Raw genomic sequence first — 25636 nt, 5'->3', positions numbered from 1 at the left:
CGCTCAGGTGCTTTTGTGGAGGTGCAAAAATAACAGCTTTTGTTCTTGTTGTATTTAATTTGAGAGCGTTGACCTTGCTCCATTCGACCAATTCTTTCAGTGTGACATTTACCAACAACGAGAGATCGCCGGTATTACGTGACTGAAAAAAGAGGCTGGTGTCGTCTGCATAAATTATGAAATTCGCGTCATTAAATATGTTGACAGTGTCGTTAACATATATATTAAACAATACTGGCCCTAGTATAGTTCCCTGGGCAATGCCCTGTGTAATTTCCCGGAGACGTGAGTCTTCTGATGAAATTGAAACAAGTTGTTTTCTGTGGTTAAGATAAGATTGTAAAAGCTTCAAAGAAATGCCCCGAAGCCCATAATGCTCTAGCACGTCCGCTGGATAAAAAAAAAGGTGCGGCCTACCGCGTGCATCGAAAACGCTGTGATCCGCCGCGGCGCCACACGCCGGGGTATGTTGTCTGGCATCGACATAGCAAATGCGTCAAGAACGCGCTTGGAACGCCGTCGCGCGTGCAAGCCGAAGCGTTCCATCCCCCTCAGCTAGCGCCGTTCGGCGGAGCCAAGCGGCCGACAAAGCAATACGGCCGTCGCGTTCGCTCCCATAGCAGCGTGCCCGACGCGGCTGGCCGCACCTTTTTTTTTATCCAGCGGCCGTGGCTCTAGTTTAGTAAGCAAAGTCTGATGATTTAGCCTATCAAATGCTTTAGAGTAGTCCACGAAAATTCCTAGCATTAGTTCCTTATTTTCAAAACCATTTAAAATGAATTCTTTTTGGGTTAGCAGAGCCAATTCTGTTGACATTCCCGCACGAACTCGCCACCGTTCGTGTGACTGTACACGTGAATGACTAGACGATGGTGTCGTGGCATGGGGCGAACATATTCACTTGCTATCCGGTCGCGGTGAGTCGGACTTTCTTGATTTGTCGCGCGCCCATGTGAATGTTCTATATGTAGTAATTCGGCTAGCATATATTAGTGTATGAAAGGTGCAATAAATATCCTTTTTGATTGTTTGCACTACTGTGTTGTCGTTCTTTTGTCCCAAGAGCACGTGTGAGACCCCACACATATTATTGAGGTTTTACTTATCTACACGCCGCTATCCACTTCATCTCACTTTTAAATCGCAAACGATTGCAACGTGCAATGCTAGAACTTGTACAAATAACTTGGTAGGAATGTAAATTTATATAAGTGGCTTATTGGCTTTCGCAATTACATAATACACTTCCGCTAGAAAGCTTCTAGCTTCTATAAATAAACTGGCTCATTTATTTTAATGGAAACATGTTTTGCAAAAAAGATTTAAAAGATGTGATGTGTTTTCTATACTACTTGTCCCTTTAGTGTGGTGGACACAAGGCGGGCTAGTAGCCGTCGCCTCATACATGGTATCGGTGGATGTGACCACCGAACCTAGGCAAGATGGCTCCCAATGACAGTTAGAAAGGAAGATCACTACCAACATTGAAAATAGGGCAATGGAACTGCAGATCTTTCCGACCCCCCCCCCCCCCCCCCCCCAAAAAAAAACCCTTCTCCAACTTGCTACACAAGACAACCCAGCGCTATGGGAAACCGACACCCGTGTCCAAAGATATGGTAAATACACCTCCGACAGAACAATGCCTACACCGTCAGTGCACAACAGTACCGTGTCGGCAGCCTCATTTGAGCACACCTTTGTCGAAATAATCCCCAACAGTAAGACTGAGCAAAGCCTCTTCATTCCTAATGCGTACATTCCATGCAGAGATCCCCTAGCAGGCTAGGTGGCCCATACCTTTGTGTTAAAGGGAGTGCCAAAATAATATGCCAGCGCTGATTACAGCCAAGTCCTAGTATATGTAAGTCTGGAAAAACGTTTTTTATCAATAGAATTTCTGTTGAATAGAACCAAGTGCTTCTTTTTCCTCTGAAGCTAATGATTTAGCGACGATCTGTTGTACTGAATAGTTTAATAGTGGACCTGTGTTTTGTGGCCATCTTTTATTATTGCGATAGCAATTATATGGACACTCCAAAGCAGATTTCTGCTGTCGGCGTCGCCGTTGCCGTCGCCGTCGCCGTGAGGTTCCGTATGACGTCAATGGCGATGAAATCGTCGCCGCGCTCTGGACGCTGTATGTGCGAGTGAAAGGGCGTGAGGGACGCGCGCTTTCACAGGGAGCAAACGCACGTCGGAGAGCAAACGCGCGTTCTGCGCCGTGCTCCCTGAAGGGCTGCAGAAGTAGGCATCTCTTTCCTCCTTTACAATCACCATATATGTAGCGCAAACGCGCCTTCTGCCGACGCGCGAAAGGCGGTGGGGGGGGGGGGGGGGGGGGAGAGGGAAGGGAGGCGACGTTTAGCTGCGGCACCAAGTGCGTATTTATGTAAAAACGTGAGGCGAGAAGGTGGTAAAGACTTCCGACGCAGCTCGACGAGTGTCCCGTTCTGATGTCAAAAACCGAGCCGCCCCCAGAGGCTCCGGCAACAGTCACCAACGCCGCACGCGTTTTGTGCGAACATGGGCATAATGCCGACGGCGTCGACAACAGTTCTGCGTGTTGCCGGTGCTGCTGCATGTCCAAGTTTATACAGCTGATGAAGCTACTATCATTACTCCGTATAGCTCTCTACAAATTTGCTATCGCAATTGATGCTTCGCCTTTCGGGTGAAACTGCGACAACTTTTTTATCACATGCAAAGTTTTGCTTCCGACAATGAAGAGATCCACGGCATTTCATTGTCATGTTCGGTGTGATTTGCCACCTGTCTAAGATTCTGAAATCTGGAGGCTCACAGAATTAGTGCGAAGCATCCCCCCCTCTTCAATCCACCATCCGAGCACTAGTCACATTTCACTTTCGCACCTTTCGTTTAAATCCAAAACTAGACGAGTGACCGGTTGCTCGAGGCTACGAAACGAGACAGTGTGTGTGTCTACGAACGGCATTGACCACAAGAGGCCGCCGCCGTGTGGTGTGTCGCAAAGATGACGGTCGTGTTGCCATCCCGTGCCCTCGCTTTTCGGTCATTCCATCAACGAGCGTTCTTTTCAACATTTCAGATATAGCTGAAGAAGTTTACACATGTTTGTTGAAGTTCAACACGTTTACTTTTTATGCCAAAATGTTTTGTAGCATTTTGGCAACAATTTATTTTTCTTGCGCTGCGGAGCCAGAAGGCATCAATATTTTTCTTCAAAGGCATGATTCAGTCTTTCAAATGGAGTACTCATATGGCAAGACAGTGAAGTGATGCGACTGCCAAAATAACCAATATTTCAAATATTTGAACATTTCAAGCGCATTCGACACCAGCAAAAGATCAAATTACAAAGTTAGAATTTTTTTCTCGGAATGCATGAAAGTCCAGAAGCCACAATTTAAATATAGAATGGTAGCCCAGTTGATATAGTTTAGTCGAAATATATTTGAAAGTTGAAGGTTCAGCTGATCACCTGAAAAATAACCAAAGTTCAAATTTTTTGCAAAAAGCTTCGCGTTCAAGGTAAAAAGAAGTAAATTGAATGGTCGGCTTAAAATATATGTGATATATCATTAGATATCTCTGCGTGTCTGCTATTCATGTGAGATGTTACAAAAATGAATTTTTTTAAATGCAAGAAATTATTTTTGAATTTTTGTGACGACACCGGTTTTTCTATGACGTGCGCACAAGCTTGCTGGCCTTGGATGCAGATGACAGAGAAACGGTGTCATGGTCTGCGTTTCCTTGCCAAGAGACGCACACTCTAACACAATGCGGCTTGTGCTTGGTTTGTACCAGGTGAACCATGCAGCCATTGCACATGGAATATCAGGTTGCAATAAATTAATTTGTCAGGGAGTCCTGCAGAGTTAAAAGGTATGTTTCATGCAGTTAAGAAAAGATAATAATTTCACTTAAGTAGCCAGTAAATCCAGAGAGAGTGCTGATATCCGTCACGCAAAGCATGTGAATAGACGTGTAGCAGAACACTTTGTGCCCCTGGAACCCAAAGACTGTCATGAGACGATGCAAGTAGAAAACATCTTCATAATTGCAACTGAAAGCCTACACGAGCATGAACAATGTCTTCTCGTATTTTGCGTTACCACTGTTCGACAGCCTGAACATACTCGGCTATAAAATTCATATGTGCCCTGTTCAGGGTAATGTGGTCAGACGTGGTCGATGTCCACTTTTCGCATTCATAGAAAGAAAAAGAATTTTGACGTTGCTTGTGTTTGAATTAATAAAAAAAGCCAGTCAGGTGTTTTGTTTTTTTTTTGTTTATTTTCGGGCTTGTTTTATTAACAATCTCTATTTCATAGATGCAAGGCTTCATATATTTATACTGTCTGCACGATCCACGTACGAACATTTGAAAACATATTTCGCAATTAAAAGATACCATTTCGTAACTTCTTGCATGCATATAAGACATGTAGAGCTACCTAATGATGCCTGGCAAATATTTTTAGGCCGACTACCAAATTTTTACCTTGAAATACACATTCTGCAAAGCACCCTACCGCACAGGGAACCATCTCGGTCTTGATCCAGCCCCAGCCTGGATGACGACCAGTGTAGTCAGATTGACCGGACTGAGGGCTTTCCGCCTGCTTTCAGCAAAAGAGCTTCTCTCTTCGTTTGTTGCACATTTGCGAGAATGCCCGGTGCATGAAAATGGCGCCTCCACACTGAGGAATATCTTTTCCCCCTCAAATTATCCATTTGCCAAAGAAGCCATGCACACTTTCGAGCTGCCTACTGATATGGGCATAAAATATAAAATCGGATTATGAATTTTGGGACCCATGTTCATCTCTTGTGAAATCACCCGTTTGTATTAGAAAGTACTGCCGATTGAAACAGCAGTGTGCTTTGGCATTCTGGTGCATTTCACGTGTGCATCCTCCTTTTTGTACATTTTGTGACAGCGTCGGGGACACTGGCCTTTATGAATGCCACCAGCAGGTAACAGCTTTGCACTTGCAGGTGGAAGGAGCAAGAGAGCTACGTAGAGTATTTGGAGAGCCAGGCGGGGAGCTCAGCAGCCAGCAATCGTGAGTACCTTTCCTTTCTTGCTTTGAGGGGCATCTGGCAAAATTATGGGGACAGCAGGCTCGTCATGACAGGCATATATATTTCCATGTCTTAAAAAAATGTCACAGTTTCGCCCTAAGGGCGAAGCAATGAATGCGATAGCAACACAGCAATGTCATACGAAGTAAGGTGAGCGGCTTTGGTAGCAATATGAATTGTAGTAAACATGAGCTGATTAAGTAAGCAGGTGTGCTGCGGCATAAGTAGACCGACATGAAGAGAGGCTCGATGACCACGAGAAGGCGCCTGTGAAACGGTGGTGTTGATGAAAAGCGCTTCCCGTGGGCAGCGCACGTGCGAAGGGACACACCTGTAGCGCTGCACTGCCGATCCGGGCAGCATTACATGTGTAGCGTGCGTTGGAAAATGTAGCCTGACTATCACTAACTGAATGAACAAGCGTGGTGTGAGCGCGCACAAACAAACATGAATAGATCACACTGAATGACTGCAGACGACTGTCAAAACGCTGGCAGCTAGCCCATACGCTGCAGCGGGCGAAGGTACGTGCGGTCTATCGCTTCAACAGAAACTGAGCGGCGAATGCACGGTGCATAAAGGTCAGAGCCGTGTGGAGATAAGAGACGGTGTGGCGAGGGACGAGCGCGGTTGTTGGCAGAGTAGAAATGCCCCCCCGCTCCCTACAGCGCTGGCTTCCCGCTTCCTTGCTTGCGCGTGGGAGATTGAGTGCGTTCGCTCTCCGTGATAGCTCCCCGCACGCTTCCGCTCGGGCATACGGCGCGCGGTGAAGATTTTATCTATACGGCAACGGCGACGCCGACGGCAGAAATCCGGTTGAAGTGTCCATATAATTGCTATCGCAATTAAAGCATGTTGTTTGAATTGCTTGAGCAATATGTGCTCTTGTGGCTCGTGTCGGCTAGACGTAGCAGAAGTAAAGACGTGTAAAGGTTAGTTTGCAGAATGCATACAACAAACCTAAAAGAACTCCTCAGGATGTCTGGCAACTGTGGAAAGTAAGGGAAAATTAGCATTTTACTGCGACAATGTGTTGGTGTAGATTTCGCACACAAAAGTGGCAGGCATGGCATCACCATTTTTTTTATCGCCCGCAATACGGAAAAAGCATGGCCTTTCAGATTTGTTTCCTTTACTGGGGCTGTCCCTGTGTGTTGAGGGACGAGATGTGTGGATCAATTCTTGGTGCCGTCACCCTACTCTTTCGCTGAGGTATGCCTAGGGTAGTCTCTAAATGTAAGGCCAGTTTGAGTCGCATGTGGTTCACTGCACCTCACGCACCAGTTCGTGGTGCACTGTTGTACCACAGTTGTTGATTGTGATGCACACAATGTGGGCAGTGGGAGGAGGGGGGAACTCTCCCTAACTTTTTCATCAAGGTTTCAAAACGTCTGTGCTGGGACTGAGCAGATGCCGCCGAACAAGCGGGCACAGCTTCGTGTGCACTGGCTATTGTGCTGTGCTGGCAACACCGTAGCATTTTTGGCACCGGCTCTGTAAACTACATGGAAAAGGAACGCGGCACGCACGTTAATGTTCGGCATCGCGTTTTTGTGTGCATATTTTTTTGCAGTTTCCACGATGTGGGCTTCAGAGCCACATCTGGCAACAATGTCTTGCTGTTTCAGCTGAACCGTATTCCCAGGTATTTGTGGAAGTGGTAGGCATTAATCAAACAGTGCTCCGAATGATAAACAACAAGTGCTGTTAATAAAGGCTCCCTAAATTTAACTGGACCATGCTCAAGAACGACAGCTTCGGGAAGACTTCCAATCTTCGATGACATTAGGAAGGAATGATTTATTGAATGCAAGTGTTGTACCACGAAGACGAATGCTTTTGGAATTAAATGGGCGACGAGAGGGCATAAATACTAGCAGTGTGTGCCATGCAGATGAGCAGAGTTGAAATGTGTAACAAGCCGCGTCGTGCTATTTTCCGTCTGTCTGCTGAAGACCCAAGAGATGATTTAATATGAGAAACGCTGAGATATTTATCGTATTTTGATATAAACCGAGCAGCACGATTTTGGACTGACTCAAGAGAGCTAGTAAGGTAATTCTGGTAGGCGTTCCATATAGAGGAGGCAAATTCAAGTTTGCTCCTAATGAACGTTTCATAGGCTATTCTAATTCAGGAGGGGAAAGGGATAGTGTTCTTTTGAGGTAATAAAGTGACGTTGAGGCATCTGCTACAAGTTTCAAAATGTGGTCGGGCCACGATAATTTACTGTTTATGAGAATGTCTAGGTAGCGATAGGAATCTGCTTGGGATGTGTCTTTAGAGTTGAGTGAATACTGAAAGACGAGATTAGCTCTTTTGCGTGAGACAACCATACATTTGCACTTTGAGACATTGAACGGCAGCACGTTGTAACGATCGTGTTCGTCCGTTACATTGCCTCTTTGTGAAGCCTTTCGTGGGATGGTCCCGCGAAGCGTGCTAATGGGCATGTGTCACAGCTGTCCCCGATTCGTCGTCGGCGCGAAGTCGATCGACGGGGTAGGCAAGCTGGTTGGTCGTTCCGTACTGAAGCGAACACAGTGAAGAGAGTCAGAGTCGGGAGTAAACAAAAAAACAAGATATTTATCGGCTGATAAATATACACAAATTAATAAAATAAAATAGACTAGACAAACTAACACAACTGAACTTAATATAACACAATTATGAAGACAAATAAATGCCAGCAATTAACAGTAGATATAAAAATGAAACAGTGCGAGGATCAAATACACAAGAATACACTTAACAGTATTTCACTAAAGCAAAGTTCAAAAGAAAACAAATGGTGTCATACGCATGGCCGGGCAGCAGCAGCAAGTCCATAAACCGTGAAGTCGGTGCACAAAGCTTTCCCGAAGAATGCTGGCAGTCCGATCTTGTCGAGGTGGATGTGAATTGCTGAGCTGGGTTTCCCGGGAGTCTAGATCGGACGTCTTCTCTCAAGCAGGTTGAGCTAACTTGAGGCGAACTACCGTGAGCTTCGTTGCAGATGCTGGTTTGACATGTCGTACATCAACAAGTTCCTCGGAGTTCCGACGTGGCCAGGCGGCCCAGGCGATACTGGACGGCACTAGCCCCCCAACGGCTTCTCAGCAGCGCATAGGTTCAACTTCTAGACTAATCAGCAGGGCTAAATAGCCTCTCCTTTTCCTAGTTCCCTATGTAGGGAAACTGCCGCTATGTAGAGTTCTCCGAATTCAGGGCTCTTTGCTCCCAACAATCTTGGCCGCGTCCCTTTCAACATGGACGAAGAACCGCAGATTCTCTCTCCCAATGTCAAGGGCCAAGGTGGAACCCGGCATACCACGCAGACATACACGCACACTTCTGGGTCCGTAATCGGCATGTCGCGTCTGGAATTGAGATGGCAGTCCGAGCGGCCACGACGCTTTTGACGCCCGTAATTCGGCGTGTCGATGTCAAATAAATTATACGCTGCACAGTCAGGAGCCCACGTTTTTGACGCTCGTAATTCGGCGTGTCGTTAATCAGCGTCCAAACCATTCGAAAATATGCCGCTCCGTGACAGCATGCAACATATTCCTGCGCTCCGCCGACCCTAAGCCAAAGAGGAGGTAGCTTGTTCTGCTTGCGGCCGAATATCCACGCTGCCTGATGACGCTAGCATTGCAACATTAGGGCCATCTTCGTTCTACTTTGCGACTACATCGACTACCGGCGGCGCACAGCTCCTTGGGGAAGCTGAATCATAGGAGACGTGATGGCTAGGCCAGGAAAACAGCGGACGCGAGGGAACAGCGTCCCCACAAGCTCGATATAAGGAAGTTGGTCAAATCGATACCTTAATTCGTTATATTGAAATTTCATTTTTTTTGTGAAAGTAAGTACAGCGGCCGATGAATTTTTGTTACACAGAAGGGGCCGTGAAGTTTTCCAAATTATCGGGCAGTCGGAAAAAAACGAATTTCGAGAGAACAAATTTTTATTTTAGTGAATTTGAGCGTCCGTGACGAAAGATAATGTCATGCTGTGTTGACTTCACATGAGCAGTATGAAGCAAAGCGTTTACTCTGCCATTGTGGCCATTAGTGTCGCCCACAGTGGATTGACGTTATCAGCAGATCCGCACAGTTCGACCAGTGCAGCATCAAAATCCATTGGACGCCACAGAGAAAGGTTCGCCTTAAAATTGCATGAAAGCAAGGCGAAGAGCGACAACCTGTTGTCCGTGCCCGCAGTTTGACACAGAAAGAAAAGCGATGGTCGACAGCCTACAAAAGAGCCGTCTTACGCACAGGACCTTTGAAGACGTCGTTTTCCCCGGAGGGGCCCGCGGCAATCGGGAAGAGAGCCTGCCGATAGCCTTCCTGCGAAACACGGGGCTCATCGACACCTGGTGACACACCCCCGATCTCAACTCGAAGGAGGATCAGGCGGAACAATTGCCGGCTATGTATGCCCCGCCTGCTTCACCACCTCCGTGGCCGCCACGTTGGTTGCATTTTGCGACATTGTGCGCACGTCATCTTCGAGAAACTGAGCAAGATCTCGCACGTTGTCTGAAGCTTGGGTAGTTGTTATGCATTATTTCTAGTGTTGGTTCTAGGAGCAAAAAGGTCACAGATGCGCCTGCAAGGCGAAGCATTGATAGCAATAGCAAAGTATTAGGTTTGTTGTTTTATCCGCCGTATGAATCGCAGTAATCATTCGCTTACTGAATGAACCAGCATGGTGGCACGCGCGAACAGGCCAATTCGAACAGATCTCGCTCGTTGCTGCAACGCTGGCATGATGAAGCACTCTGGTAGCCTCCAACAACGCGTCTTGGAAACTCGAGATGACCCAGCATCGGAAGAGAGTGCACGTGGAGCCATCACACTGCGAGAGGAATGTAGAGAAAACTGGGAGGTGTTTAGAATGACCTTGCATTGTAACACCTCTTTTTCATAGGGCCTGTGCAATTCGCAAACGCAGTGAACACATGAGATTTGGAAAGTGTATCATAAAGAAACATATAGGTAAAGAGTATCTGCGGCCGAGCTACTGCACTGCCACCAGCGCCCCGAGTGGCTGGTCAGACCACTAATTTTATCTTCCGAGTTTTTGGACGCGTGGTTTCGCTCTGTTTTGGTTTAGGTTTCGATAGGAATGCTTTCGAGTCTGGTTTACTTTTGGCTGGTAAAATGCTCAACTACGTCGTCTATAGTGGAGCTCAAGAGCGTTAACATTTCATTTTTAAGCGCGCCAAACATACAGACGTAATGAGCTCGCGGAGCGGAACTTTCTTACTGGAAAAACCGCCAAGCTTCTCGAAGAACCTAAGCAAGCCTGAATTAGCTCATGCAGATTGGAAAAATAGTACTATCAGAGCTGTTTTGAGAGCAATTTTTTGGTGTTCTTGAGCCGCTTTCCTCAGTTGCACATAATAGGAAACAGTGGTCCCATACACAAAAAGTTTATTTTTTCTTGTTTATATTGGGAATCGCACAGAAAAAATACTGGATCACACACTTGATGAAGACAAACACACAGACCACAAGAATCTTTTAGCCATCACAGGCAAGTAAAACTGGCTCTTGCGAACCGGCCCAGGCGCATGCATTATGCATATACAGTGAGGTAAATGGCCTTCACAAAACGCTCTAGCCGTGCCAAATAACCACCATCAAGTTTTTTTGATGATACGGGTGAGCCACAGATAACAAATTCTGTGCGTTAGACCGAATGTGTTGCAAGTAGCTTTTGGAAAATTAAGCATTGGAAGTAATGCACATGCTCTTCTGCAAAAGACTGGTACAAAAACAAAAGGGTGGCTGCACTGTAAGTGGACGCCACAGCTCATATTCTATGCTACCCGTGCAAAATTCACTCACCCAGCAGAACAAATGTCTCGCTAGCAACGCAAGAAACGAGAAAATTATTTCTGCATGCAAAAGGAAAGAAACACTTTACCGCAAAAGTGAGCCAACGCGTTGAAAAGCACGGTGGGGTGGTCATAATAAGCGGCGCATCAACGTCTCTATGGAAACGGGATGCGTGGACATGACCCGGTGGATGTATGATAAGCTTTCTACCTTTGAGGTGAAGTGGAAGCGGACTTGGCTACGGCATCTTGCGGGTGGTCAGACCCCGACTTGCTCGGCCACAAAACGGCTCGAGTGTCCGCTCTTTACGTAAATATGTTTCTCTATGAGTGCATGTCATTCAAAAGAAAAGTCCCGCGTTTGTTTCTGTTGTGTTTTTACTTATTAGTTGTTTACACATGTTGTTTGTTATCCTTAGTGCTTTTTTGTTGTTGTTTAGAAGTGCCTTCAGTTGGCCCATGTGATTCATTTAGTGATAGTTGCTGGCTGGCCATAGCGCTTGCCTCATTTGGTGCCTGACGACACGCAGCTTGCCTGGTTCCCCCCTTGGGTATATTTTCATTCTTAGAATGAAAGCACCAGTTGATGGTCAGTGCTCGTGTAGTTGTCTTGTTGTTCCATGTGAAGTGTGATGACAATGATTGTGCAGAGGAGCTGGTGAGCCTGCGGGAGTCCGAGGAGAAGCTGAAGCAGCAGCAGTTGGAGGCCACACGACGAGAGAATGTGCTTGTCATGCGGCTCACCACCAAGGAGCAGGAGATGCAAGAGTGTGCGGTGAGTGCATTATAGTGTCACAAAGATAATTAATTCGAGCTCGCCGCAAGAGAACAGCCTTCTTTAATGATGGCCGACACTCAAGAGAACGTGCGCACACCTGCGCCCTTCGTCGTCTTCTCTCCGGCAATCTTGTGCCTGTAGTGGGCAGCTTACTTCGCGTCATTACTCCCCACGTGAAAATCGCCCGTCCCGGTTGCCGTTCGGAGAGGGTAAAGGGTGACAGAGGGCGTGGGAGCGAGTTGCATCAGAGGGGCACTTCTTCGCGAGCGTAGTATGGCTTCATCAGTACTACGTGGACAATCTCGGCTCGTGCCCGCCGTTGGCTCGAGCTCATATTAGTACTCTATAAGGCAGGGGTTCTCAAGCATGTTCGTTCCAGGGAACCCTGCTAAGCTCCATGAAGCGCCAAGGAACCCCCCCCCCCCTCCCCGATTTAAACGAATTAAAATGTCCTAATTAACCGAATGTCGAATTATCCAGGGTATCAAGAACACAATAAATGACTGCTTACTACGTCAACACATTTTTATTTAATGAATGAATCAGGAGATCTTGTTTCTATTTTGCCCAAGAGCAGTGCGGCACCCGCCGCGGTGGCTCTTCGCTAAGGCGTTGCGAGGCTGAGCACGAGGTCGCTGGATCGCATCCCGGTCGCGGCGGCCGCATTTCGATGGAGGCGAAATGCAAAAACGCCCGTGTGCTTGCGTTGTAGTGCATGTTAAAGAATCGCAGGTGCTCAAAATTAATCTGGAGCCCTCCACTACGGCGTGCCTCACAATCGGAACGGTTTTGGCACGTAAAACCCTAGAAAGAAGAGCAATGCGGAAGCTGAAATTCTCATCATTCCATGACTGATTAGAGCTAGCAGCGGCGAAGGCCTCCCGACATCCTTCGCAGCACGGCCGCAGCACGTGTCTTTATCCGAGACACGCTTTTCACTACCGCGCACACATCGCGGTTATTATTTAGCTAGTGAGCTGGTTGCCAACAAATTGTCGGCCCATCGCGATGTAGCCGGCGCTCTTCATCTTCGACAGCTTTGCACTGAGTCAAAGCAAACTACTGCTTGCCGCAACCGCTGTGGACAAAACTGCGGCCGTTATCGACGCGATTTTGGACGGCGACCTTGCGGTTCAAAAGGCAGGTGGCCGATGTACGTACCAAGTCAAAACGAAACCGTTTGCTGCAACAAGTGCACACGAAACCAGGGTCGCTATCGACGCGATCATGGATGGGGACTACGTAGTTGTGAAGGCACGCGGCTGACGCGCGCACCGAGCCAAAACGAAACTACTGTGTGCTGCAGCCGCTGCAGACGAAACTGAGGTGGCTATCGACAGGATCACAGATCGCGACTGCGCACCAATAGAGGCACGTGGCTAGCCACCAACGCGGTGTTACGCGCGGCGATTAACGAAAGAATAAAGGCTTTGAGGGCACAATTAGGCACTAAGAGTTCCGGCGTTGCTGTCAGTCACGTGTCGCGTACGATTGCCGCTGAGGACCATGGCACTGCATCACTTCGTTTTTAGACGCTAGGGCTGTTTTTGCTCTTTTGCGGCACGCATTTGTGGTGCCCTGCACATCCTTTTATGCCTCCAAAGTATACGTCAGTGCGCACCCTATCGGCACCTATACCCTATCTACAAACGGGAGAAAAGCGCACTGTGGTAAGTTACGGCCTCCGAGATTCAACTGTGAAAACTTATAAAGTTAAATTATGGGGTTTTACGTGCCAAAACCACGATCTGATTATGAGGCACGTCGTAGTGGGGCACTCCGGAAAATTTCGTCCACCTGGGGTTCTTTAACGTCCACTTAAATCTAAGTACACGGGTGTTTTCGCGAAAACTTAGGCGCGCTGCCCATGGCTACCCATTTTCGGAGGTTGGGTGGCTACAAGCTGCTTGCGGATTTATTGCGCAGTTCGCGCGTTGCCGTTACGCACTGTGATGTGCTTTTTGACACTCGGGCATGGGCAACAGAGGTTCTGTGGATCAAGTGCACCTCGTGTTCGCCGTTTTAGCCACTTGGCGAGCGCGGGGCCACGAAAAATTTATTAGTGGCTCGTGGAACTCCGAGCAGGGGCCTGCGGAACCCCAGGGGGCCACGGAACCCACTTTGAGAACCCATGCTCTAAGGGACGACCTCGTAGTTCACGTCGCTGAGTCGCCTGACGATCTTGTACGGGCCGAAGTATCTGCGCAGTAATTTTTCCGACAGCCCCTGATGACGAACGGGTGTCCACACGCACACGTAGTCGCTGTGTTCGTACTGAATGTTCCTTCGGCCACTGTTGTAACAGCGGGCGTCGGCACTTTGCTGGTTGTGGATCTGGTTGCGAGCAAGCTGTCGAACTTCTTCGGCTATCTGGACGATGTTGTCAGCGTTGTCACTTCTTGTTGTTCCGTTGTCTACCGGGAGCGTGGCGGCGTCTAAAGGTGTTGTTACGCAGCGCCCATAAACCAGTTCAAATGGTGTGAATCGGGTGGTTTCCTGCACAGTCGTATTATATGCGAATGTAACGTATGGTAGAATTTGGTCCAAGGACTTGTGCTCTACATCAACGTAGATCGAGATCATATCGGCCATAATTCTGTTGAGGGGTTCGATTAGTCCATTAGTTTGTGGGTGATAGGCCGTGGTTTTCTGATGATTGGTGTGGGTCAGCGTGACGATCTCCTGCGTTAAGTCAGCAGTAAACGCTGTTCCTCGATGGTTATTAAGATGTAAGGGGCCCCTCATGTACAAAAAAACATCGCAACTTCTGTAGCGGTTCCGCGGGGCACAGCTTTGGTTTCTGCGTACCGCGTTAGGTAGTCGGTTGCAACGACTATCCATTTGTTTTCTGCGGATGACGTAGGGAACGGACCGAGGAGATCCATTCCCACCTGTTGAAACTGTGCTAAAGGAGGGTCCAGGGGTTGCAGAAGACCAGCAGGTTTCAGAGGTGGAACCTTGCACCACTGACAATCATGGCAACTTATCACGTAGTGCTGAACGGACGAGAATGGTTGTTGCCAGTAATACTTCTGGCGTATGCGCGCTAACGTCCTGGCGAAACCTAAGTGTCCGGCACACGGGTAGTCATGACACGCCTGCGTGCTTCGCGCAGTGAAACTGGGACGACAAGAAGGAACGTTTCTTGGCTGTTGTCGAAGTTCTTTTTGTAGAGCACGTGGTTCCGGAGGCAGTAAGAAGTCAGACCTCGTGACATCGGTCGTGGGACAACAACGTCGGCTCCTTGAAGGTATCTGATGAGGGGAAGCAATGTACTGTCTGCACGTTGGAGGTCAGCCACCTCGACAGTGTCTACTACACCAAGAAACGGGAATTCTTGCTCTAAGTCACTGGGCTTACAAGGTATAGGTGCATGTGAGAGGCAGTCAGCGCCACCGTGCTTCTGTCCGGATCGATATACCACTGTGACGTCGTACTCCTGAAGGCGGAGGCTCCAACGAGCGAGGCGGCCTGAAGGGTCCCTAAGACTCGCAAGCCAACACAGTGAGTGGTGTGGTCACTTACTACACGAAAAGGTCGGCCGTAAAGGTAGAGTCGGAACTTGCCGATGACCCAAATGACAGTTGAACACTCCTTTTCTGTTGTGGAATAGTTGACCTCCGCCTTTGTGAGACTGCGGCTCGTGTAGGCTAGTACTCGTTCAGCGCCTTCTAGCCACTGAACGAGTATAGCACCGAGCCCCACGTTGCTGGCCGGGGTGTGGATTTATTTCTGTGTCAGCCTTGTCGTCGAAATGCGCGAGTACGGGGGCTGTGTGCAGTCGCTTCCGCAATTCTGTAAAGGCTTCCTGTTCTTCCGTCCACTCGAAGGGTACATCTTGGTGTGTCAGTCACGTGAATGGTTCGGCGATCCTTGAAAATCCTTCGACAAAACGACGGTAGTAAGCGCAGAGAGCTAAGAATCGCTGAACTGCCTTCTTGTCTGTTGGACGCGGGAACTCAGTGTGGGCAGCTAGCTTCTCGGAGTGTGGCCGAACACCACGGGGGCTGACTACGTGTCCAAGAAACTTTAGCTCCTGAAAGCCAAAATGACAATAGTAAGCTGCTCTCTGGTATCCAAGGGGAACAACACTGCTAGGATATTCATGGCGTTGCCTGGTGCTGTGAAATTGCCTGCACATTATGCAAAATGGAAACTGCATTCATGGCAGCAAGCTGGTTGGTGGCAACAGTGCACCATTACGAGAGCCAATTTAAATGTGTTACCCTACATGCTACGCTAAGGAGCCATATCACGCATTCCAAAGATTTTGACACGATCAACTCGGAAGTGATTAGCCCGGGCCTGTGTGATTGTTGTAGTCATCAAGAAGTCAGAATATCAGATGCATGGAGAATGTCAATAAAGCTGCCGTTTGACAGGTGTGTGAATAAATGGGAAGCATGCATTATGCTGAAACAACACACATTCCAAGGATATTCTGTGGTTCAAGTGTGCTGGAAGGTTCTTGAGCAGATGCACGATGTGGCATTTGCGGCAGCATACTATGTGACAGTGCTTGAGGTTTTTGCATGCACCGTCTCAAAAAAAAAAAAAAACGAGGACTTGTGCGATAGATACATGATGCCCAGCTTGATTCACGCGTAGGCAAATCATACATGCGACATACTACGGATCACTTTGCTGCTAGCCTTGGCACTGCAGACAAAACCCAGAGCATTGAGAACCAGATCTGTGCGGTTTTCAGTGTGGCCTCTGAGATGGCTGCACTGTTAATCTCTGAGGTCATGCTCCCACCAGATGCACGCAGTGTGTGCTTAGCGTGTGAACCTCGATATATCGGAATGTGCGGGGATTTCAAAATAGTTTGATATAGCCAGAACTCGATAAACAGTCGTGGACTGATTTTCCAAACCTTGCGGGAAATGAAAAATAGTCCGAAAAATCTAAGTCTCAAAAACTCGTTGACCCAAAAAAATACAGGTTTAATCATCATCCGCCTGTATTTATGTCCACTGCAAGACTAAGGCCTCTCCCTGCCATCTTCAATTACCCCTGTCTTGCGCTAGCTGATTCCAACTTGCACCTGCAAATTTCCTAACTTCACCACGCCACCTTGTTTGCTACCATCCTCGACTGTGCTTCCGTTCTATTGTTATCCATTCTGTAAATCTATTAGTCCACCGGTTATCCGTCCTACGCATTACATGGCCTGCCCAGCTCCATTTCTTTCTCTTAATTTTAATTAGAATATCGGCTATCCCCGGTTCGTTCTCTGATCCACGCCACTCTCTTCCTGTCTCTCAATGTTAGTCCTACGATTTTTCGTTCCATCACTCTTTGTGAGGTCCTTAACTTGTTCTCGAGCTTCTTTGTTAACCTCCAAGTTTCTGCTCCATATGTTAGCACCGGTAGAATGCAATGATGTACACTTTTCTTTTCAATGACAGTGGTAAGCTCCCAGTAAGCATTTGGCGATGTCTGCCGTATGCACTCCAACCCAATTTTATTCTTCTGTGAATTTCCTTCTCATGATCAGGGTGCCCTGTGAGTAATTGACCTAGATAAACGCACTCCTTTGTAGACTCTAGAGGCCGACTGGCCATCCTGCATTCTTGTTTCCTTGCCAGGCTATTGAACATTACCTTTGTCTTCTGCATATTAATCTTCAACCCCAGTCTTACACTTTCTTGGTTAAGGTCCTCAATCATTTGTTTTAATTCGTCCCCATTGTTGCTGAATAGGACAATGTCATCTGCAAATTATTAGGCTTAGAAAGTATTAGACTTAGAATGGCCTAAAAACTCTCTAATAATGCCCTGCCTATACTAAGCTTGGAGGCGATCATATTTGCTTGGATCTGCACAAGACTGATGTCGTCTCTGTACACAGTCGACAAGAGCGTCACTGCGTTGGCGATCTCCGTTGGCGGAGATAGAACAAACGAGCTCCGTTACTGCACACCACTTGGCTCTCACGAAGGCACAGGAGGTGGCGACTAAAGTCTAGATTTTCTGCTTTCTTAAAAAGCAAGAAATATCTATAGGGGCGTTGATCATACAAATGCGAAGCCGGACAAACTCATAAAGATGTGACGCCTCCGAGACACACCTGTTCTGAGGGCCCACCACGTCCGAAATAGTAAGTGAAACTTAAAAAAAAATATTTAAAAAAAACTGATCTCGCGGTGATTATCACGATGGTGGTAACCGAAAAAAGAAAGAAAAAAAAGAAACTGCCGTCCCTTGGAGCATTTCTCTGCAAACTCTGCACGCTCTTTTCAGTCCAGAGAGCAAGTGAACCTAAAATCAAGCTTTGCACTTAATTGCTAGCATGCACTACGAATCTGTGGCAATCTTTTCCCACTACTTTTGCGTTCCTATTATCTACAGGGTGATCATTTTTAAGTTTTACGGAATTTTAAAGAATCCCCTGTGGCAGCTAGCTTAGTTCTTATCGTTGAGCTGGGTTATTCAAATAGGCGGACATTAGTAGCACGAGAAATCATATTTTATGAAGATGACAACATTGTTGCCACTGATCTTAATCATGTTGGTGAGGGCTCTTCTGTTGCGGCGTTCAAAGACAAGGAGAATGAGGTACTTGGTGTCGTCTCTGCGTCCTTGTATTCAAGGTTGGTCTTGTCGTGCAGAATCGGATATGGCGCACTGTTTCCAAAAACCTTACCATCGGGACGTCTTATTAGGCTCATCATTGTAAAAAACAAACACAAATCACGACGTCATGTGTTTAAGTCAACAGCACTCTCACCTATGACGAAAAAGAAATATCAATTTCTTTTAACGAATACTTCAAATCTGCTTTCACTAATGATAATGGCATACTGCCTGCTTTCGAAACATGTTTACCTCCGATGCCTGATCTTGTCATTAGCGAGCAAGGTATTATTAAAATGCTTTTGAATCTCGATACCAAGGAGTCTCCGTATCCGATAAAATGCCAAATGCATTCCTAACAAGGTATGCAGACTGGGTACCCAAGTACTTGTCTATATTATTTTCAAGATTTCTAAACGGACAGGTTCTGAACGACTGGAGGATGGCCAGAGTTCAACCAGTTCATAAAAAGGGTAAGCAACAGTGCATCAATAATTATTGGCCAATCTCACTAACATCGACAACTTGCAAAATTATGGAGCACATAATACATACCCACATTTCTGATTTTCTTGAAAAACATAATTTTATTACAAATCGTCAGCACGGATTCCGGAAACGTTATTCTAACGTTATTCTACTTGCACTCAATTAGTCCAAACTGCACATGACTTTGCAAACTCTATTAATAACGGAAACCAAACAGATGCCATTTTTCTGGATTTCACGAAAACATTTGATAAAGTTTCTCACAAAAAGCTGCTTTCCACAATTATTAGCACAATAAAAAAATGTCGCAGCTTCGCCCGAAAGCCGAAGCATCAATTGTGATAGCAAATAAGTAGAGAGCTATTCGGAGTAGGAATAGTAGTTTCATCGGCTGCATAAACTTGGACACATACACTTACTAACTGAATTAACAAGCGTGGTGTCAGTGCGCACAAGCAAACATGAATAGATCACACCGAATGACCGCAGACGACGACTGTCAAAATGCTGGCCGCAAGCGCAGCCGCCGCAGCGGGCGAAGGTTCGTGCGGTCTATCGCTTCAACGGAAACTGAGCGGCAAATGCACGGCGCATACAAAGGTCAGAGCCATGTGGAGATTGCTTTTAAGAGACGGTGCGGGCGACCGCCACAGCTGGGCAAAGTACAAGTGCAGTTGTTGGCAGAGTAAAAGCTGCCGCCCTCCCCGCCCCCCCTCCCTCCTGCGCTGCCTTCCCGCTTTCTTGCTTTCATGTGGGAGATTGAGTGACCAGTTTCCCTTGCACCCAGTTCCAACATAGGTACGCATTTGGTGCCGCAGCGCAGCGTCGCCCCGCCTCCCTCCCTCCCATACCCTCACGGCCTTTCGCGTGACGGTCGCATTTGCTTTCTGCTGTGCGCTCGCTCTCCGTGATAGCGCGCGTCCCCCGCGCGCTTTCACTCGTGCATACGGCGCGCGGCTACGATTTTATTGCCCTTGGACTTGATACGGAACCTCACGGCGATGACGACGGCAGAAATCCGGTTGAAGTGTCCATATAATTGCTATTGTAATAAAATGACATTACTAATTGGATTTCAACATATTTGAGTAACCGTCAACAATATACCACTTTTCGTGACCACCAACGGAGTAAGATAAGACAGGAGCATCGACTCTGCACGTCTGGAAGGGACACGCTCTGCAACACCAGTTCCTGCTTCACAGCATGTTCACCAGATGGCGCTACGGATGAGGAAAAAACTATGGAGGGGAGATGCGGCCCCAACGAACTAAAGGAGCAGAGGTGTGGGTGGGCGAAGCCAAGAAAAAAAAAGTTAGGGTCTCTTTGTAGTTGCTATAGCAACGACGCCTTCTTTGTCCGTTTTGTCGTCTGCAGCATGTTCACCAGATGGCGCTACGGATGAGGAAAAAACTATGGAGGGGAGATGCGGCCCCAACGAACTAAAGGAGCAGAGGTGTGGGTGGGCGAAGCCAAGAAAAAAAAAGTTAGGGTCTCTTTCATCATCATCATTTATTGTCCCTTAAAGACCCCTTTCAGGGTATTACATAAGGGGGGGGGCGAAAGGCATCAATAAACACTACAGTCATTATTATACAATAGTTCAGTGGTAAGCAATGATACAAATGACTAGTTACCCAAACAATCGCAAACAAACAAAAACAAAACAGGTAGCACAATCGGCAGTAAAAGAGGCAGCACAACCGGCAGTACAACAGAACAGTACAAAAGGGAGAAAGTAGGGTAACAGCGCAGTGGTGGTAAGTTAAGGGTTTAAGTAACATGACAATAGGTGCCTAAATTTATCTGAATCACGCTCATGTACTATGTCATCGGGTAGCGCGTTCCATAGTTCAATAACGGTAGGTAAGAAAGATTTGTTAAATGAATTAGTGGTCCCGTGTAAGCGTTGTAGACTCAGGTTGTTGAACAAACGGTGAGAAGTGCGGTTGGGTGGAAGTAAAAATGTGTTCCTAAGGTGTGGGAAGTTATAATACAGTTTGTGGAAAAGGCAAAGTTGTGAAATCTTCCTACGAAGTATTAGACTAGGGATGGTGAGGGATGACTTAATGCCACTTATACTCACATGCCGGTCATAGTTTGAAGCAATAAACCGTGCCGCGCGATTCTGCACTGCTTCAAGCGAGTTAATAAGGTAAGACTGGTGGGGATTCCAAATTGCGGAGGCATACTCAAGTTTTGTCCGAATAAACGTTTCATAGGCGAGCTTACGTACGGGAACAGGAGAAGGAAAAATCGATCTTTTAAGGAGGCCAAGTGATTTGGAGCAGTCCTTTATAAGATTCGTTATGTGTGCACACCACGTAAGTTGATTAGTGATTGTAACACCGAGGTAACGGTAAGAGTCAACTTGAGTGAGGGCGGAAGAGTTAATAGAATACGGGTGGTTAATGATTTGCCGCTTGCGAGTTACACACATGTACTGGCATTTAGAAGTGTTGAGGGACATAAGCCAAAGCGAGCACCAATTTACTATTTTGTTTAAGTCTTCCTGGAGTATTAGTTGGTCATTCTGAGAGGATATGCGCCGATACAGGACACAGTCATCAGCGAATAACCGGATTGACGAAAGAATGCTGTTAGGGAGGTCATTTATAAAAATTAGAAACAGAAGTGGCCCAAGCACGGAGCCCTGTGGAACACCTGACAAAACTGGACTACTTGACGACTTATAGTTATCGATGACAGTGAACTGTGAGCGGTTTGTAAGAAAGCATTCAATCCAGGACAATACAAGGGGGTCAAGTTTAAGGCAAGCAAGTTTCGCTGTTAGACGACGATGGGCGACACGATCGAACGCTTTTGCAAAGTCAAGATAGATAACATCAGTTTGAAAACGGGAATCGAGGTGAAGGTGAAGGTCTGTGGTGAATTCGAACAGTTGTGTTTCACATGAGCGACCTCGTCTAAAACCATGCTGATTGGGAAAGAAAAATGAATGCTTATCTAGATGAGATGAAATGTTGGAATACAATATATGCTCTAGAAGTTTACAAGGTATGCAGGTTAAGGATATAGGGCGATAGTTACATGGGTTGGAACGGCTACCGGTTTTGTGTATAGGTACGACATGGCTGATCTTCCAGTCACTCGGAGTAGTGGAATGGGCGATGGATTGAGTAAAAATCAATTGTAGGAAGCGGCTAGATTGCCATTTGGTGCCTTTTAAGGCTTTAGCCGTTATGCCATCTGGGCCTGGCGCACTGGAAAGTTTAAGGTTATCGATTAAATTCGAGATACCTTGAGTAGTTATAATAACAGCCGGCATTTCTGAGTAATGAGTAGCTGGCAAGGTAGGAATATTGGTAGGAGGTTCATGAGTGTGTACCGAGCAAAAATAAGAGTTCACGACATCGGGACTCTGATCCCCTGGGACAGGTGACCCATCTGGGTTGATCAACGCGATACCATGACATGAAGTACGTTTAAGTGATAATGAGTTCCAGAATTTGCGAGGGTTATCACGCAGAATGCCCAGCAGATCCTGGTGGAAATATTTGCGTTTAGATTGCCTCAGCAAACTTGTGTATTCCCGAAGTACCGTAAAGTATTTTTCCCATTTTTGCGGATTGTTACGTCGTTTGAGTTCGCGGAAAATGCGCTTTTTTTTTCTAGATAGTTTTCTAAGGCTGTTCGAGTACCAGGGCCTGCTGGCATCACCACGAATACGCACAAGAGGAACATAAGCATCAATAAGAGACAGAAGTTTTTGTTTATAAAGTAACCAGCTTTGCTCAACTGTTCTGGAAGAGGCTAATTGATGGAAGTCTACAAAGAAGGATTCAAGTTGATTGTTAATTTCGGGAAAGTTTGCTTTGTTGTAATCTCGGATATATTTAGTAGACGGCTGGCGTGCAGGGAGCTCAATAGCTATGTTAAAAAACAGGATGTTATGGTCGCTAACACCTTTAACATACTGTAAAGAATTAATTAGTTCCTTTTTGGTAGAAAGAACTAAATCAAGAATGTTAGTGCTGCGAGTAGGTCTGGTAACTACTTGACTAAGACTGTACATGAGAACTATTTCTAAGAAATCTTTGGATGCTCGGGACGTTGCCGTGCAGTTTTCCCAGTCAATATCCGGAAAGTTAAAATCACCACATAGCACGAGATTAGCACGAGGAAAGCGGGTGGTTAGATGGGATACGATGGAATTAAGTTCGTTCGTAAATGAAGTGTCGCAATCAGGAGCACGGTAACAAGAAATCAATATGGTCGTGCTTGTCGGTAGTACTATCTTGAGGCAAAGGATCTCATGGTTACTCTCAATAGATAAGCGAGAAGAGACCAGCCACTGTTTAACAAATACCAAGACCCCACCCCCGCGACGACCGGTCCTATCGCGCCTATAAACAGTATACGATGTGTTGTTCAGAAGCTCGTGGTCCTCGATATCAGAGTTTAGCCATGACTCTGTGATAACAACAACGTCAGTGTCATCATCTGAGATAATAGTTTCCAGAGTTTCCTTTTTCGGCATGAAGCTTCGAGTATTAGTTAACATAACTTTCATCGTGTGAAACGTGGGGCTTCTTGGTAGCGCATGGCAGGCTAGGGTGGGGTGGGAAAGTGAAAGATTTGCGATTCGAGTTGATGGCTACTTTTTTAGTTCTTTGACTGAATCAGACTCAGCATCATAGACAAACTGTTTGTTATCCATGATGAGCCTGTCAAAACGGATCTTAAATTGGGAGTCCGTTTGTATACCAAAGGAATACAACTTCTTCCGGGCTGTGCGCACGCGCGCAGAGAAATCCTCTCGAATCGCAAAGGAGGAGCCTTTAAGTTTCGAGGCTGCAAGAAGGATGGCGGTTTTATCTTTGAAACGTGCGAATTTGACGATGATCGGGCGATTTTTGTTTTGCTGGAAGTGACCTAGTCTGTGTGCGCGCTCTAAATCAGTCGCAGCAATGGGAATGTTAAGCTTCTCCGACAAGAATGAGGTTACATGCAATTCTGATTGCGCCCAGCTTTCATTGTTAGCATCGGGAATTCCCAAGAACAGCAGGTTACAACGTCTCTGTCGATTTTCGGCGTCGTCACACTTTTCCGCCAGAACTTTTAATTGGCAACCTAGATTAGCGACGCAATCACTTGTGCCATAAGAAGGCTGTGAGCGCAGAGACTGGACTTCATCAACTCTTTTTTCTAAGATGTCAACTCGAGCAGAAAGTGCACTGATCGAAGCTTCAATGTTAGTTTGGGAAGTACGGATTAGCGCGAGTTCATTTATCACGGTGCTTTGAGAAGATTCTAAACGAGATAGTGCGTTCAAAATAGATTCTAACGATGAAGCAGAGACGGTGTCAGGGCCGGGGTTTAATTCTACGTCACCTGCCAGTACAAGCAGAAGAGATGCAATGTGAAAAGTAAGGTAGCAGGAATAAAACAACTTGCACAATTGATTGCGACAACTATCTATCAGCTCAGGGGGGCACGACACCGCAATTAGAAAAGGGTCATTAGAACGGAAGCAACTTGCGTTTGCAAGGTAACTAACCTGCAGAAAAAATGGCAGTTGCATGACCTTGTTCCGTACGGTGGCGTGCCCCAGCTGGCCGAGAAACGGTGGCGGAATAAGTAGTAGCTGGGGCGGGGCTGCCGTGCTGATAGTGCAGCCAGGTTGCCAGGTGGGAAATGCTTTTGTACCCAGGAACGGAGGGATATTGGTAAGTCGATGATCAGCTTCGGTTTGGACGGGAACGAACTCCGGTTGAGATGGCAGGTTGCGAAGAAGCGTCCAGGTTTCCTCGCTACGCTCGAAGCAGAGGGGCATAGGGGCGATGGCCCATAGGAGGGCGGCCTGCAGAAAAAATGGCAGTTGCATGACCTTGTTCCGTACGGTGGCGTGCCCCAGCTGGCCGAGAAACGGTGGCGGAATAAGTAGTAGCTGGGGCGGGGCTGCCGTGCTGATAGTGCAGCCAGGTTGCCAGGTGGGAAATGCTTTTGTACCCAGGAACGGAGGGATATTGGTAAGTCGATGATCAGCTTCGGTTTGGACGGGAACGAACTCCGGTTGAGATGGCAGGTTGCGAAGAAGCGTCCAGGTTTCCTCGCTACGCTCGAAGCAGAGGGGCATAGGGGCGATGGCCCATAGGAGGGCGGCCTGCAGAAAAAATGGCAGTTGCATGACCTTGTTCCGTACGGTGGCGTGCCCCGTACGGAACAAGGTCAGTTGTGCACCGTACGGAACAAGGTCAGTTGCTATAGCAACGTCGCCTTCTTGTTTGTCCGTTTTGTCGTCTGCTCTGCGCATGTCCTGACGCCTGTAGCGCGTATAGCTCTTGCGGTTCATGGAGAGACGTTAGCAGGAGAAATAAGTCATGTATCATTTCATTTCATTTATTTTATACAGGCCAAATGCAGGGCATTTGTCAGGGGGGCTACATGGAACTATGCAAGGCACATGAACAGAAAATAAACGAATTACGGAAGCTAAGACGAAAAGAAAAACTAGACAAATGGTAAGGAGATCGATATAACGGCAGTTCATATGGTCTCAAGCACAAACAGACGACAGCGAAAAAAAAAAGGTTTTAATGCAAAGGTGACGTTTATGACTCTTTTTATCTGAGCTCCCATCAAGTGCCAAGATGCTTCGCTTGCTTTTTTTCTCTCTATGCTTTTCGTGTTGCTCGGTTATCTTGCGAGCAAAATTGCCACATTCTCATTAAAAGATATAATACGGAATTCCTGCCAGTGTTCCCTGCTTATGAATTTTACAAGGAAAGCTCAGATTATGTGTCTCCATAACTGGGGGAATCTTCTCGAAGGCAAGGCTGAGAATTTACCTGCTGCTAGGCTTTTCGTACATCAGCACTTGGGACTGCGCGACTAAGCACATTGAGCGTCGACTCCTCGAGCCCG

The 25636-nt window shown here is 46.9% G+C and overlaps 1 protein-coding gene across 6 annotated transcripts in view; it reads left to right on the top strand.

Annotated features, from left to right (window-relative positions):
• LOC119461840 (pre-mRNA-splicing regulator WTAP) overlaps nucleotides 1-25636 on the top strand; it is a 230283-nt gene that overhangs the window by 86220 nt on the left and 118427 nt on the right. For all 6 annotated transcript variants that reach the window (XM_037723214.2, XM_037723213.2, XM_049672751.1 and 3 more), the window contains exons 4-5: nucleotides 4987-5054; nucleotides 11554-11678. In XM_037723214.2, coding sequence (XP_037579142.2) covers nucleotides 4987-5054; nucleotides 11554-11678 — 193 coding nt within the window. The remainder of the gene's footprint in view (nucleotides 1-4986; nucleotides 5055-11553; nucleotides 11679-25636) is intronic.

This window comes from Dermacentor silvarum, chromosome 8, assembly GCF_013339745.2.
Source record: "Dermacentor silvarum isolate Dsil-2018 chromosome 8, BIME_Dsil_1.4, whole genome shotgun sequence".
Lineage (NCBI taxonomy): Eukaryota > Metazoa > Arthropoda > Arachnida > Ixodida > Ixodidae > Dermacentor > Dermacentor silvarum.
The sequence above is the reverse complement of the archived record's forward strand: the minus strand, read 5'-3'. Positions and strand labels throughout refer to the sequence as shown.